This window comes from Leptonychotes weddellii, chromosome 2 (assembly GCF_054177405.1).
Source record: "Leptonychotes weddellii isolate Sample4059 chromosome 2, ASM5417740v2, whole genome shotgun sequence".
Lineage (NCBI taxonomy): Eukaryota > Metazoa > Chordata > Mammalia > Carnivora > Phocidae > Leptonychotes > Leptonychotes weddellii.
Genome location: NC_138370.1, coordinates 56,112,021 through 56,129,128, shown reverse-complemented (window position 1 = coordinate 56,129,128; position 17,108 = coordinate 56,112,021). Strand labels below are relative to the sequence as shown.

General features: G+C 34.6%; 1 protein-coding gene across 1 annotated transcript in view; it reads right to left on the bottom strand.

Moving 5' to 3' along the window:
* FSTL5 (follistatin like 5) overlaps positions 1-17,108 on the bottom strand; it is a 637,910-nt gene that overhangs the window by 145,312 nt on the left and 475,490 nt on the right. The window contains exon 8 of the mRNA XM_081813100.1: positions 8,336-8,456. Within this exon, the coding sequence (XP_081669226.1) occupies positions 8,336-8,456 (121 nt within the window). The remainder of the gene's footprint in view (positions 1-8,335; positions 8,457-17,108) is intronic.

Sequence of the window (17,108 nt, the reverse complement as noted above, 5' to 3'; positions counted from 1 at the left end):
CCTAAATTTCAAGAAATTTAGAAATTTCTCAGCAGAAATATCCTTAAATGAAGGGGAAAAAATACCGTTACACAAACAAAGGCTGAGAAAATTGTTAAAAGGTGTTTATTAGGCTAAAGGAAAATTGCGAAATTTGGATATACATAAATGAATGAGGAGGATCAGAAACGATAAAAGTTTTGTCTGTTTTTTAAAAATAATATCTTTGAAGGATATTTACTTATTTTTTTAAAGATTTATTTATTATTTTAGAGAGAGAAAGAGAGTGTGGGCACGTGAGTGGGGGGAGGGGAAGAAGAGAGGGAGAATCTCAAGCAGACTCCTGCGGAGCGCGGAGCCCCACCCAGGACTTGAACCTACAACCCTGAGATCATGACCTGAGCTGTAATCAAGAGTCAGACACTTAACCAACTGAGCCACCCAGGGGCCCAAGGATATTTACTTATTAAAAGTGGAAATAAAACAATGTATTGTAGAGTTTGTAACATACATAGAAATAAAATATTTGACAGTATTATCACAAAGGATGGAAAGGGAGAGATCTAAGATTTCTGTTTTAAGGTTCTTCTTTTAAATGTGAAGTGATAAAATATTATTTGAAGATGCATGGTAATAAGTTAAAGTTGCATATTGTAAATATAGCTTATAGCTACATTTAAAAAAAATTAAACAAAGAGATATAGCTAACAAGCCAATCCTGAAAATAAAATAGAATTCTGAAAGTTATGCAATCCAACAGAAGGCAAAATAGAAGGAAATAATAAAGAATAGATGTGACCATTTGAAAACAAATAGCAAGATGGTACACTTAAGTCTAATGAGAATTAGCCCAAGATAAAGATGTTGAAGTTATACCAAAGCCATAAACTTTTCAAGGACCTCTCTCACCAAAAGGGAACAAAATAAGAACTCGGGGAAGATTCTGATTCTTGAACTTTACTTGTAATTAAAACATTTGGACTTTCTTTAGATTTTATGTTGCAAGGGCAGAATACTTTAATTTTGTATATTAATTACTTTGGACTAATTTCTTTGAAACTTTAATCTTTGAAGTTTTATTTCTCTGTGGGTATTTAATAATTAGATTATATATTAAAGTTTGAGCATCTATATGCTCTTGCTATTATTATGTAATTGTAGTGTCTTGATGTCAAGATTTAATATAATTGCAGAAGCTCTGAAGAGCTCTACTGAGCAATGTAACTGGACATAATTTAGCATGGGGAATAATAGAGACAAAATTTTCAGACTCTGGAGTTCATGAATTAATATAATGTTCAGTAATATTTCAGAGCCTTCTGGAAGCAAACATATGGTGCCTACCAGTAGCTTGCAGGGGGAGCTACCAAAGGGCAACAATTATTATTAAGGTAAGGACATTCCTAAATGTGAGTGTCCCCAAAAGCAGCTCTGAGAAAAGAACTTAAGTTCATGTTGCTGATCTGGGACGTGATCCCAGGAAGCACAAGTTAGAGACCAGGAAAGTAAGACGGAGGAAAGAAAAATAGGAACAAATGAAAGAAGAAAGAAAGAAAAAAGGAAGGAAGAAAGAAAGAAAGAAAAAAAGAAAGAAAGAAAGAAAGAAAGAAAGAAAAAGAAAAAGAAAGGGAGAGAGAGGAAGGAAAAAAGGAAGGAAGGAAGGAAGAAAAAGAAAGAAAGAAAGAAAGAAAGAAAGAAAGAAAGAAAGAAAGAAAGAAAGAAAGAAAGAAAAGAAAGAAAGAAAAAGAAAGAAAGAAAAGAAAAGAAAGAAAAGAGTCATATAGAATGCACCTCAGAATCTTCCCTCTGAGTGAGTGGGAAACAGTGATTCTTACCTTTTGACTTGCATCCCTCACTGGTTAAGGACTGTCCCTGTGAGACATTAAATCCCTGGCACATCTAGGCTGCCTTGAGTCCAGCTGATAAACCTTCCTGTGTCAAATAAAATTCTTAGAAGAGTGGTTTGGGACAGGTTCCTGTAGCATCAAGCCGTCAGGGGACATCCACCACAGTTGAGGAGGCCCAGGTGGGCTTTTGGGCAAGACATCAACACCAACACCATCTGCTGCCAGGCCTCATGAGAGGGATGACTGATCTGATGCATGGCTGATCCCACCCCTTGAGAGACAGCCACTTCCCAAAATCACTGTGAGCTTAGGTTCAAGTCAAAATTAAGAGAATAAAGTTGAAGTGCATGAGGAAGGACCACATACTCCCACTTCTCAGGTCTCTAGGGAATAACATTTCTAGAGCAGTGATTCCGAAACTTGGTCAGAATCATGAGGAGAGTTTGTTAAAACACGGATCACTCTACCTCATGCACAGAGCTTCTGATTCGGTAGTTGTGGGTGCACCCTGAGAATTTGCCTTAAAAACAAGTTGCTGATGCTGCTTGCCCAAGAACCGCAGAGAATCTCTGAGCCAGAGTAACCTTCAAGGCTTTTATTTCTCTCATCTTTTCCCTACTCATCAGGAAAGGAGGAGTGAGAAGGGGGAGGTAGGCCTCCCACCACCTGCTTTCTGGATCTTACTGCTAGCAGCAAGGTTTTATTCCCATCTGCACTTTGGCTATACAGATAGAGCTTGGCAGGGAAGGCTGTCTGTGACTGGAGAAGGAAGTTCAAGTCTATGATGCAAGACAAAGCAGGCCATTGTTGTCCAGACTTAAGCCACTTTCTCTAAACAGCTTTGTCAGTAAAGAAGGTGATGCTTCCATACCTTTACATCTGGCTCTAGTGTCTTTTTTTCGATGTTTTCAAACTTTGAAGGAGAAAAAATGGAGGTGTTCTATATAGACATCCTATAAAACCAGCAATTTTGTGAACACATTTCTGACATGAGCAGGAAAAAAAAAAAAATCCACTTGATATTATGTGTGAGGTCTTAAAACAATATGAACGAGAGAGAAATTACAGCATATATTATGGGTCTATTGTGAATATAGACAAGCTTTCTGCCCAGAGGGTAGTGTAAACACTGAATGACTTTTAAAATTTCAAACATTCTGTATCATAAGCTGAAGATCTAAAGACGATTTGCTTTATGTAAAAAGAAAAGGAAAAGCAGGAAATGAATTCCACTGGCAGAGTCAAGCTCCTTTGATTTATACATGTTTCTTCTGACAAGGACACAGAAGCACTCTCATATTTCAATAATTTAATTTTGCATTGTTTGAAAGGAAACAGGGCTATTGATAGACTTATTTGGCTTGCACCCTGGGATATTTAAATAGACTTTGCACTTCAAAAACACTTTCACAAATTCCAATAACTTGTGGTATTTTCTGATATTTTTATGGTAATTGATGATATATTTTATTTTTATTACTAATTGAAAAATTGTTCAGATAAATATGTTAAGTTTTCTACAAAAACTTAATTTTCTAGAGCCCTTTTTAACCTTTTATGAAAAGTGGATCAAGAGTAGAAAATGAGTCAAACCAGTTTAGAGATTTATTCGGTCTTTAAATGTGCCATTTGGCTAATCTGATTTGCATTTTCTTGTATTTTCATTGTATTTTTCCAGTGTCATAGCTCATTCCCAACTATTCTTCTGTTATTGGCCTATAACAATATTCTGAGTGATCTCAAGTTTATTCTACTTATTTATACACAAAATTACACTTAAAGTTATTATCCCAAATATAAAACACCATAAAGCCAAAGGAAAGGAAAACACCAAAAAAAGGAGAAATCACTTGTTTAGCAAATCACTTGTTCAGCTGCTGCTTTACAGCTAATCCTACCATTTCTAAGTATAAAGTGTCATTGTTCTACTACTGTTTTGCAAAATGTTTTGATACACCAGACATTTTTGTGACAAAGATGACCACTTACCTACCCAATATTTATTCCTCCTTGTAAATAAATGAACCCTTAATTGTTGTGGATGGCAAAATAACAAGGCCAAAGAAATATACTTTAATCTCTGCATTTAGAGAGGGTTAATGGACGTTACTGTCTGTACTTCCATTAAAGTTATTTCAAGAGGGCTCTCTCAGGTGACAGACATTATTTTTCCTTCCTCTTTCTTCTTTTTGTCGAAATAGGAACATGATGATTGGAATTTTCACTGCCATTTGGAAAACATGGGATGACACGGAGAATGGAAACCATGTTCTAACCACAGCAAGGGAAGCAAAGTATAATGATGACGTGATGGAGTTGCCTTCTGAAGCACCTCATCTGGGCTTCTTTTATGCATAAGAAAAACACAGCAGTATCTTCTTTAAGCCCCTGTTGTTTGGGGTCTCTGTTATAGTGCCCAAAGCTAATCTCTGACTGATACACATATAATACATTTTCTACTTAGCCTTCTGGATTTTTCAAATAGGTTTAAATATTGAAGATGATCCTGGAAATGCACTTATTATCTTCGCTCCTTGATAAAAATGCAGTAGAAAAAGGTTTTGATCTACTGTGGTTGATGTTGATGAATTAATGTTATTCTTCACTTCATTTCTCCTTTTCAGCTAAGACTAGAACTGGCAAGTTAGATTTAGAACAGCAGTTTCCTGAACACCTATCAAACCTTAGTGGTTCATACATTCCTTTGTATAAACTTGACCTAACTAAAAGTGTTTCTGATAAAGAGAAATTGTCAGACACCTTAAGAAAATGCTTTGAGTGAAGGTACTGCATTTCGCTCTCTCTAGTACCCCATTCTAGTAGTACTTGTTCAACTTGGAAACACCAGTCAGTATTTTACTTCATTTCATATTTCTCATGGTCTCACTGCTTTCCTTACCTACCCCTTTCCTTACCTTACCACTTCTTCTGTGGTCCATCATTATAATCATTCTCTTATAAACTTGTTTATTTTCCTCATGCTTTATTTTCCTTATGCTTGTCTCTCTCCCACTTACTCACCTGACAAAATAAAATGCTGATTAAACCCAAATCTCTTCTTTCTATGATTGCAAATGCATAGCCAACCACAACTGAAGGAAAACATACTAATATATATCACCTCAAGGACACCCAGAGATCTGCCTGACATACCAACTACCGGCTGCTATTTCTATCACCCTCCTTCTCTGCAAGGTAATTATTTTACATCTCTTCCTCTGCTCAAACAAGCTCTTACAAACTCCTCACTTTCAATAGTTGGTATTCCTGACTACACTGAAGAAATCCAAGCAATGCAAAGAGGATTATTTCCTCATGCTCCCACCCTGAGCATCTGTTCCCAAATAATCTGTCTTGCTCCCTGTTTCAACAGATTAACTATTCATCTTCCAAAGACCAATCCTCCCATGTGTGCACTAATTACATCAATTTTTAAAAAACTTGACTACTGCAATTTTCCCTTTTTTCTCTTAAATGATCTGCATTTCCTCTTTACCAGATTATTCACATCAGCATAAAAAAGTATCATATCTGCAACTTTTATAAATTCCCCCCCTTTAACTAAACATCACTCTCAAGCTACTACAGTTCCTCTCTATTCAATCTCAACCAATGTTCAGCAATAATATTATCATTTTCCCTCTTTGCAAACCCCATGCCTTCGTAAGAGCATTTAATGAAGGATTTTGAAGCAGATTAAACATAGTAGGAGGTAATAGAAAGAGAAGGGTTTTACTCCCAGGTTCAGGGATCTTTGTTTCTAGAAGAGGGAAAGCATTCGATCTCAGCAGCAGTCAATGCTAATATTGGAGTCCTCTAAATTAATTCATAATGTTAAGACCGATGGTCATGGCTCTGTTGCTGACACCTCCTGGTCCCTTTATTCCCACATTCCATCTTCAGAAAAACCTTGAGATCAGAGAGGAAGCAGTTCATTCACAAGGAGGGGATGAAATAGGGAAGCTACATTTCTCCAGTGCTGTTCAAGGCACATCTTGCAACACAAAAGCCTGCAGTTTGGCTCAAAGCCTTCTTACTGGGCTTCCCAGCCGAAGCATGCAAATGAGTAAGTTATGTAAGAAGACTGCTTCAGACATGAATGGGGAGCAGAGACTCCTAAAGAACAGTTATTTGGAATGGTTCTCATGCTTTACCAAGCATCACAATTACCTAGGAAGTTTGCCAAAATGCAGATTTCAAATTAATTTCCAGAAAGTGCTGGTGGAGTCCAGAGTTCTACATTTTTTATAAATTTTTCATGTGATTCTGATTCTGCTAGAACATGAACCATGCACTGCTCTACAAACTACTAAGAACTCAAGTAGCTGGTCCTTAGACTGAGAGAAGTAGAACTGGGAGTGAATATAAAAGATAGAACTAATTGTAAGCCAAAACAAAAGTGGAGAATCTCTCAAAAAACAAACAAATAGCTGAGCATTAGTTTTGTCAAAGAGGCTATTAGTCTGTAAACAATCACAACAAAGAGGGAGGTGAGAACCAGATTCGCAACAACAACCATTTTCCAGGATGCCACATCTAGATAGAGAACATCCCCCCACACAGACTTGTTCTGTCCTCTCAAGATTGTGTATCCTCAGGTAAAATTGCTGTATCCAAAGTCCAAATCCAAACATCTGAGAACACTGGGAATAGCGTGCATCACCTCCTTTGTACCTTGTCTGCTCTCTTCACTGGCTTCCTTGAAAGTTCGCTTCCAAACCTTGACTCATGTCTAGTTACAACTGGTTACAACTCCCATGTGTGCACTAATTAGGCATTAGAAACCAAGGCCTAGATCTGCTTCTGTTGAGTGCCTCTAACAGTCAGACCATAAACTCTCCAATCTTTTCAAACTTTTTTCAACATTTTTTAATTGATTTCTCAAGACACACTTTCCATCACAAGGTGCTCATTCTAAGTCTTCTTTTCTCCACTTGTTAACCTCAGCTCCAAGGCTCAATCCTCAATATGAATATTTATACTCATTCTTAAGGTGACCTCATCAAGCTCAAACATATGGCTTTAAAATAGTTTATGCACATTGATATTACCTAAATATACAACTTTAGACTGTTATTCTCCTCTGATCTCCAGACTTATACTAAATTGCATACTTGATTTCCATCTAGAACTTATATTGAAGTCAACTTGTCCAAACATATATATATATATATTAATCTCACTCAGTCTCCAAATACGCTTCTTCTATATTCAGTTAATGTCACAAGGATATATCTAAATGCTTCAAATTTGGGGGGTTTATTGTTAAAAAATTCTCTCTTATATTTGAATGCCATTCCTCAGCAATATCATCAGATCTACTTTCAATAAATATTCTAAATTTAACCACTCTTTACCTCTTCATCATTAACACTATATTTTAAGCCACCATTATCTCTTCCCTAGACTATTAAAATATTTTTTTAACAGATCTCAATGCTTCCAGTCATTTTAAAACAAATCAGAATATGCCATTTCATACACTAAATACTTTGATGGCTTCCCACATTACACTTAGAATGGGAATCCAAATATTTAATTAGGTCCCCAGGGATCCACGTGATCTGACCCTGGGCTACCTCACCAAGCTCCTATCTGTCACTCCCCTCTTAATTCATACAAACTACGCTAGCCATCTTGCTGTTCCTATGGCAAGCCAAGTAAGTTTCTGCTTCTTTTTAGTAGATCATAAAGTAATACATATATATATATATCAATATGGAAGTGAATCAGTGTGAATTAATGTATCATACATACGATCCTGTATCATCAATTGAACTAAATAGCTAAAATTTGAATTAAATCAGAAAAAGGAAAAAGCCCTCTGATTAAAAGAGTAATATCAGGGATGCCTGGGTGGCTCAGTTGGTTATGCCTCTGCTTTTAGCTCAGGTCCCAGGTCCTGGGATTGAGCCCGAGTCCAGCTCCCTTCTCACCCAAGAGTCAGTTTCTCCCTCCCCCTCTGCCTCTCCCCCCCAACCACATGCTCTCTCTCTCTCTCAAATGAATAAATAAATAAAAATCTTAGGAAAAAAGAATATCAGCCTACATGGCCAATGTTCACAGCCATTAAATTAATGATTTGGAGCATAACATTTGCTGTAGATAAATAGCAGTTTTTTATATCATTAATAAGATCAACCAGATAATCTGATTAAAATTTCATGCTTAATTTTTTCAGTTTCTAAAATTTATATGGTTGTCTACTTGTTGATATTTAAATTTCAAAAAGTAATTTAAATTTCTTATGCTTTAAATTTCCAATTAGAATGAGTTACGCTGTACTATTTCACGATGAAAAAAGTGGTAAAATTTATAGCATTTATTCACTCAACCACCTGTTTTTTAAAATTGAAAAAGGTTTTACATTAAGTCTCAAAACAAAACAAAACAAAAACTGAGGCCTTGCCAAACTAAAAAAATTGAAGTCTTGCCTTCCTAATCAAGTGTGATATTCTTTGAATATATAGTGAAGCATAAAGCAATGATATCAACACCATGTTTCTTACCATTTACTTGAAAGATGTGAGTCTGAAAGACTTGTTCATAGCCATATGCATAACAGGTGTAATTGCCCATGTGGGTTGTGGTAACCTTAGTAATGTACAAGGACCCATCATCTCCAAAGTCCTATAGAAATAAAATAAAATGAAATAAAATGAGATCTTTGTATTTAAAATGTATTTTAACAATTCACTTTTTTAAAAAAGTGTATTCAGGAGCAAAGTAAATAGACTAAAAAATTGTTTTTAAATTATCAGAATGATCATTGTTAGTCTTATCGAGTTGGAAGAACTATAATTACCGTAGTCTCAAGACATGTTTTATTTTAAGAAGTATAATTTCACTCATACATACAGCTTTTTTAGTATTTATTTGAATTATATGAGTTTATGTATAAAGTAACTCAATTCCCACATATTTGTTTTCTAATTTAGGTTACAGCAGTTTCCCCTCATCCATGGTTCTGTTTTCCCCAGTTTCAGTTAGCCATAGTCACCCACAGTCTGGAAGTAGATGATTATCCTTCTGATGTATCATAAGGAGGTCAGTAGTAGTGTCACCTAAATCACAATGTCTACATCGTTCACCTTGCTTCATCTCATCATGGAGGTATTTTATCATCTCACATCATTACAAGAAGTAGCATGATTACAGTACAATAAGATATCTTGAGAGAGACCACATTCACATAGCTTTTATTACAGTATATTGTTATAATTTTTCTATTTTATTATTATTGTTGTTAACCTCTTACTATGCCTGATTTATAAATTAAACTCTATCATAGGTATGTATGTAGAGGAAAAAACATAGAATATATACAGGGTTTGATACTATACACAGTTTTAGGCATCCCCTGGGGGTCTTGGAACATAACTCCTCAGGATAAGAGGGGATGGCTATACCTTTTTAATTAATAAAGCTGTAAAATGACTTTTTTTCTTATTTGTAGCTAAAATAAATAGCTTTTAATTATATTCTTTACACTAATAATTGTCTATTAATTTTTATATCCTTTAATTATATATTTACCCAGAAAAAAATGATGAAAGCAGTATGGTGTCAGAGATAAAATTTATAGACAAACTGATAGAATATGATTTTTTAAACCCCAAAAACAATCAATATATTAAAACAAAATAACCATACTATTTGAAAACTATGGAGATAAATGTGTGACCATTTTGGAAAAAAGAAAGAAAAAAATCTCACACTGTTTGTCAAAGTTAAACCAAGAAGCACCTCTGGAATAGCAAAGACTAGACAGAAAATCTTCTCTTCCATAAAGGCCATGAATACCCTGCAGCAATTGTCAAAATCAACTTTTCAGAACTCTGGAAATAGATAAAAAGCACTTGCACCAATCTACAGAGCATTTACTCCAAAAAATAGTTGAATCTCAATAAGAACAAAGAGATTTATGGCATCCCTCTCTCCACAGCTGCAGGGACACCTTGCACCATCAGCTTTGTAATTCTGCCCGCTGTGAAAACCATCATCTTAGCACACACTAGACGGGGAAGAAAAGGCTTGGAGCTTCTCCAAGGTCCCATCTCCGGAGAACTGTCACCATTTGACTTATCTAGCAGCCCATTGAAAACTTCCATTTTTGTGATTTCTTTTTATTTGAGCAAGACTTTGAGCTCAGTCTGTGTAAACAGTCCTATCCCTAAGGCCTTTATTGAAAAGAAACAACAGTGATTGTTTAACATTACAGCTTCTTGTGATGGAGATACTGACTGGAGATAACAATAGGGGCACCAAACCAAACCAATTTGGTTTTTTGTTTTTTTTTTACATTTTAGAATTAGGAAAAGAATCCCCAATCTCTCATCTCTGATTGGCTTTGAGGCCCTGCACAGACAGAAAGTGAAGACTAAGGCAGACTTGTAACTGCCTATGGGAGCATTGAGTGCATAACACAAAACAGAAATAGAGCACCCTGGTCAAGTCTAAAAGACTTATTGATTCAACACATTTAATTAAATATCTGTTCAATCATTAGCTCATCACTAAACTGAGCAAAGATTTCAGTAACTAAACATGGAAACTAAAGAAAAATAGATAAATTCTACTTCAACAAAATTAAAAACCTGTGCTTCCCAAAGAATATTATCAAGAAAGTAAAAAGATTTCCAACAGAATGGGAGAAAATATTTACAAATCATTTACCTTATAAGGGCTTGTATATATGTACACATATATATAACTATTACAATTGAACAATAAAAGAACAAATAATCCAATTAAAGCAATGAGCAAAGAACTTGAATAGATATCCATCAAAAAAGAATTACATATGGACAATAGGCACATATAAGGATAATCAGAATCATTAGTCATTAGGAAAAGGCAAATAAAAACCACTATGAAATACAACTTCACACCTACTAGGATGGCTAAAATAAAAAAGACAGTAACAATTGTTGAAGAGGATGTGGGAAAATTGGAACCTTCAAATACTGCTGATGAGAATATTAAATGGAATACCTACTTGGAATAATAGTTTTGGCAGCTCCTCAAAAACTTAAACAGAGTTAAGAGTTCAACTTAAACTTCCTTAAACAGATTCCTAGGAACGTACTCAAAAGAAAAAAAAAAAAAAATCCGTACACAAACTGTACATAAATGTTCATGGTAGCTTTACCCATATTAACCAAAAAGTGAAAACAACTCAAATACCTATAAATTGATGAATGGATAAACACGAAGTGATATGTTTATATATAATAGAATATTATTCGGCAATACAAAGGAATAAAGTACTGACATATACTACAGAATGAATGGATGTTGAAAACATTATGCTAAATCAAAGAAACCAAATTCAAAAAGGCACAAATTGTATGAGTTTATTTATATGAAATGTCCAGAATGGCCAAATCCATAGAAATAGAAAGTAGATTAATGGTTACCAGGAGCTGAGGGGATGGGTGATAGGAAATGAGTGCTAGTAAGTATGGGGTCTTTTTTGGAGTGAGGAAAATATTCTAAACTTTGATAGCTATTATGGCTGCACAATTTTCAGAAAATACTAAAAACCACTGAACTAGACATTTTTAAAGGGGTTAATTTTATGAAGATTACATTTTAATAAAGCTGCTACTAAAAATAAGTTATATACAGAATATTTATATATATATATGTTAAAATAAAACTATGTATCAGTTTGGTCAATAGAATCTTTATTTATTAGAAAAATTTAGAAATCAAGAAAGAAAGAATGACCAAAATATGCTTATGTAAACACTTACATAATAAACACTTCTGCATTACAAAACATTGTAAGCATTAAAAGAAAGAAAATTAACCACAGGTTATCTATGCAAAATATTTAAAAAATGCATTTTAATACTTATTTAAGTAGTAGTTATTATATGTCAGATACTGCTCCAAGTAATTCATAAATATTGACATATTTGATCCATATAACAAACCTACGAATCTACTAAAGAGAACCTACTAAATTCCTCTCAAGTTACAGCAGTGGATACTAAGATGTTAAGTAAACTCCTTAGTTTCTCTTGGCCCCTAAGTAGTAGAACTAGGATTTGGAACCAGGTAGGCTTACTCCAGAGGCTGTGCTTTAAACCCCTACATTATGCTGACTTACTTGTCAATCACAGATTCAAGTAGGAATCTGTGGAAAAGAGAAACAAAGAAGAAAGTCAAGATAAAATGCCCAAAACAAAGGAAGTCGATTACACCGGTTAGTCTGAAGAAAAGAGGCTAGAAATATAGTGAAAGCACATATTGAAAAGAAAGAAGGAAAGCTGATAGATCTGAGGCTTAAGTCAAAAGACAACAGCATTTAAAATAAGTCAACAGCCGTGTCTCTTCCCTTTCTCAGCAGCAGAAAATGATGATGACTGGTAAGGGTGCTGTTGTACTCACTCTTCTCAAGATGTAATTGGCAAATTTTCAACATCCTTTACTACTAAATACTACTACAAGGTTTTTTTTATATATATGGTAACTATTAGGATTTACCCTTTAAGAATTGTTTGGTGGGGCAGCTGGGTGGCTCAGTCAGTTAAGAGACCAACTCTTGATTTTGGCTCATGATCTCAGGGTCTTGAGATCAAACCCCACCTGATCAGCAGGGAGTCTGCTTGAGATTCTCTCTCTCCCTCACCCTCCTTCCCTCCTCCTGCTTGTGTGCTCTTTCTCTCTCTAAAATAAATAAATAATCTTAAAAAAAAAGAATTCCTTGGTTATTGTTTCTTCCAACTTTTAACTTTGGAGTTTGCTATTTTTCATGTTCATTCCCCAAATTTTTAATGCATTCTTTAACTTTTGTGTAAAATAATTTGATTTGAAGATTGTTTCATTCCTTATATCAACTTTATGATTAGAAAGGCTTTTTTCATGCTGAGTTAATAGAAATATTTCCCAACATTTCTTTCTCATTTCCTTATGTTTATAAAATTACATTTTAATCCTTTAACATTTTTTTTTTATCTTTTAAAGAAGTGAACATTCATCTTTACTTTTTTCCTAAACTATAACTAATTGTATCGGCAGCATTTGGTCAGGAAACCCCCTTCCCCATTTGTAATTGTGATGTGCACTGGGTGTTATACACAACTAATGAATTGTTGAACACTACATAAAAAACTAATGATGTACTATATGTTGGCTAACTGAACATAATAAAAATAAATAAATAAATAAAACAAAAAAAAGAAAAAAATTTATCTTTGTATCTTTAAAATATCATCGTACCTAGTGACTTACCAATATTCACATAGCAGTGCTCAAAAAATACACCGTGTATGTTTCTGACTTTACCTATATTCATACTATGTGCATTTCTTCTTTGTGTGTGTGAGCATTTCTTTTAAAAATAGCTTCCCTCTAACTGATACTCATACAGATTGATTGTAATCAAGAAAATTACTATGAAGCTATTGAACCTGGGTCCCAAAATAAGGAAAATGCTTTCTCAGTCAAGAGAGAAAGAGACAGAAGGAAGGAAACAGAAAGAGGGAGTGAGAGGAGGAGAGAAGAATAAGAATGAGAATAAGGAGGAGGGGGCAGGAAGGAGGAGAAAGGGGGAGGGTGAAGTGAAGGAGTGGCAGGAAAGAAGGAAGAAGCATACTGTATGCTGTGGCCATCAAATCATTTAGCTGAAGAACAATATTTCCTTTATAGCTGTCAAATAAAATAAAATTCCTTGACAGCATATAAGATTAATCATACCACATTTCTACAGCTGCCAGGGGGAGCTTTCACAAAGCTACAGGGAAAGCCTCATGACCTGCACAATAGGAGAGGATTTAGAACTTGAACCCCCACAGGAGAGTCGCTATGTGATACATATGTGTGGTAAAACTCCCTACATCACCGCAGGCCGCCATTAAAAACACTCCTTGCTCTTAGGGCAGCGCACTTTGGCTAGAGAATGGAAATGCCAAATACAAAGACTGAAGCTGTGATTCTGGTTAACACTGAAGCAGACAGTGGACATGCAACAGGATAAAATGTGGAAAAGCCAAACTTCTGTAGAAATCAACTAATAATGAGTAGAAATCAACTAATAATGATTAGAGTTACAAAATATTTTGCAAAAGATTATGACCCAAAAGTAATGACTGATAACCTAAGATACGGTATTAAGATATCCCGTGTGCATAAGGTAGACAAGCAGGCAGGGGGGCAAGCACATGTAAGAAAGATTCATCGCAAGCAGAGCAAATCTTGGAGACCAAATCAGAACAAAAATGAATCCTTTCACTGGACAAGAATAACTGGAAGTAATTGTAAAAACCCAAAGAATATTTGCTATTTGCAATTATTTTTATATTCATGTATGCAAAACTATAAATAGGCCTTGTAAAGTATATTTTCAAAAAATACTTTTTAAATCTCCATCAAATCTGAAATAAACAGCTCTTCCATACGTTGTTCTACATAGCTACCTAGAAAGCATGACTCTTCCCTGTCTACTATAATCAAGATTCATGATGATATGAAAATTACCAGAGAATATAATCTTGAGAATGTTTATTTAAAGTATTTTATTGCTATGTGTTATTCTGCAACATGAAATTGCTTTAACTTAGAATATTTTCTAAATTAGCATATGTGTGACCCCCTTCTAGTTTTTATATCTTTGTTTATGTTTTTTTCCTCTTTCTTCTAAATGGACGCAAAATCTTTCAATTTCTTTCAATATACAACTTTATAATCACCTTTTCAGACAGCTTTTCTATATAAACAAGACTTTAATATTCTCTCATCTCTTTGAGTAAGGCATGGATCTTCTCACTACACTAATATTAAACCCAATAAATACTTATTGACCACTTAAATATGTAAAGTGCTATGCTAAATAATTTATAAAATTACCAAATTTCATCCTTTATACAATCTTTTTCAAATGCATTTCTGTTAATCCCATTTTATATATAAGAAAACTGAAATATGCTGATGTTAAGTTCGGGGTTACCAACTCCTATGGTCTGAATGTTCGTGTCCCCTTCTCAATTCATGTATTGAAATTCTAATATGCCCAATATGGTATAAGGAGATTGGGCCTTTGGGAGATGATTTAATCACAAGAGTGGAACCTTTGTGAATGGGATTAGTGCTCTTTTATTTATTTATTTATTAAGATTTTATTTATTTATTTGACAGAGAGACACAGCGAGAGAGGGAACACAAGCAGGGGTAGTGGGAGAGGGAGAAGCAGGCTTCCCGCTAAGCAGGGAGCCCGATGTGGGGCTCAATCCCAGGACCCTGGGACAATGACCTGAGCCGAAGGCAGGCACTTAACAACTGAGCCACCCAGGCACCCCAGGATTAGTGCTCTTTTAAAAGAGACCCAACATATATCCCTCACCCTTTCTACCATTTCAAGCCACAGGGAGAAGCCAGTGGATATGAACCAGAAAGATGGCTCTCACCAGTACATTAATATGGTAGTGCTTTGATCTTTGATTTCTCAGCTCCAGAATTGTGGGAAATAAGTTCCTGTCATTTATGCTATCCAGTCTGTACAATTTTGTTATGGCAGCCCAATGGACGAAGACACCACCGAAGTGAGGGGTCTAGTGCAGAATGGAACTGCTGCAGAATTGAACTACCCCCCTTTATGATGTAATTCTTAACATATCTTCCTTTTTCCAGATTCTCCATTATTTTAGCCAAACCTCAAAATTACCTTTGAGTTCTTTTTAATATAAATTTTGAGAATATATATAAGTATATATACTATATATAAAATACATATACAGATACATCAATCTTACTCTTTACCTCCATCCTGATTCAGCACTTCTAATCTTTAAATCTTTCATTTTCTCGGCATTTTTCTAACCATAAATAGATTAAATCAAACGTGCAATTTTGATACTCAGCCATGGTTAAGAATTATGGCCTTTAAAATAGACCGTCTTTGAATTCAGGGACAAAATCTTGCACTTATTCTGGGCCCCCATTACACCTTTATAATCGTGCTGTCAATAGACACTCCATAAATATTTCTTCAGTGATTAAATCTTTATGAGCCTTGGGCACCTGGGTGGCTCAGTTGGTTAAGCGACTGCCTTCGGCTCAGGTCACGATCCTGGAATCCTGGGATCGGGTCCCACATCGGGCTCCCTGCTCAGCAGGGAGTCTGCTTCTCCCCCTGACCCTCCCCACTCTCATGCTCTCTCTATCTCATTCTCTCTCTCAAATAAATAAATAAAATCTTTAAAAAAAAAAATCTTTATGAGCCTCTACACAATTAAAAAGTTGCCTCAAGGCACTGATGTCTACAAGGTAAATAGAAAAAACAAAATCATTTATTTTGTTGAGTTGATTGTTTACATTCTTTTCAAAGCAGTAAAGAAGAGAACTGTGGTTAAAAAAAAATCTGTAGCACATTTCTAAAATTTCAAAAAATTTTATGGCTACAATTGTCTATAATCAATTATGTAAGAATAAAAATTAAAGGATTTAACAACCTATAAATGACAAGCATTGATCACTCTGAATATGCAGGGCAGCACACATCACGAATGATTATACCAGAACATAACAACTGAAATTCAGGCCTGTATTTAACCACGAGCATCTGTTCCAATCTGAAAGAAAATCCCATCCATTAAAAAATGTTAAATTTGAAATTTAAAACTTACTTCCCTATTTCATATAATGTTCTCCATAGCTCTAAATTGCATGGTACCAGTGCTACTATACTTTAAATGAGATTTTCTGTGTAATATCCATTGCTTTGATATATACTCACATTACAGTAATTTGTAATGTTGATTACGCTAGTGTGCTTTTACTTTGTAATCTCGTGCAAGCTATTTTCCTAACTTTTTATGTGTACAAAATATATTTTCATAAAATAGCAATAAATGTAATTTAAGCAAACATCTACATATTGAAATTGACTAAGTACTATTATCTCATGATTTATGTGATTTTTCTAAAAAAAGAAGTTTCTCACTAGCCTATTAGACATTAATCTATCATCAATAAATACAACAGTGAAATATAAAATTCAATAATATAAATTTAATTTGTTAAATACATTATTTTCAAGTCCTTTTTTTTCCCTAAAGTAGGCCATTTCATGTGTTAATTTAAAAAAGATACACTAGAAAATAAGTAACCTAATGTGGACTGAAATTATTATTTCAAGTTGATAAGCAAACAAAAAGTCAAGCAACTGCATTCTTTGGTGAGAAAACCAAAACCAAAATTATGAAAACCATGTGTAACAGTATTATTTGATGTATATGTGAATAATTAGATTAATCGTATTTTATTTCACTGAAGAAA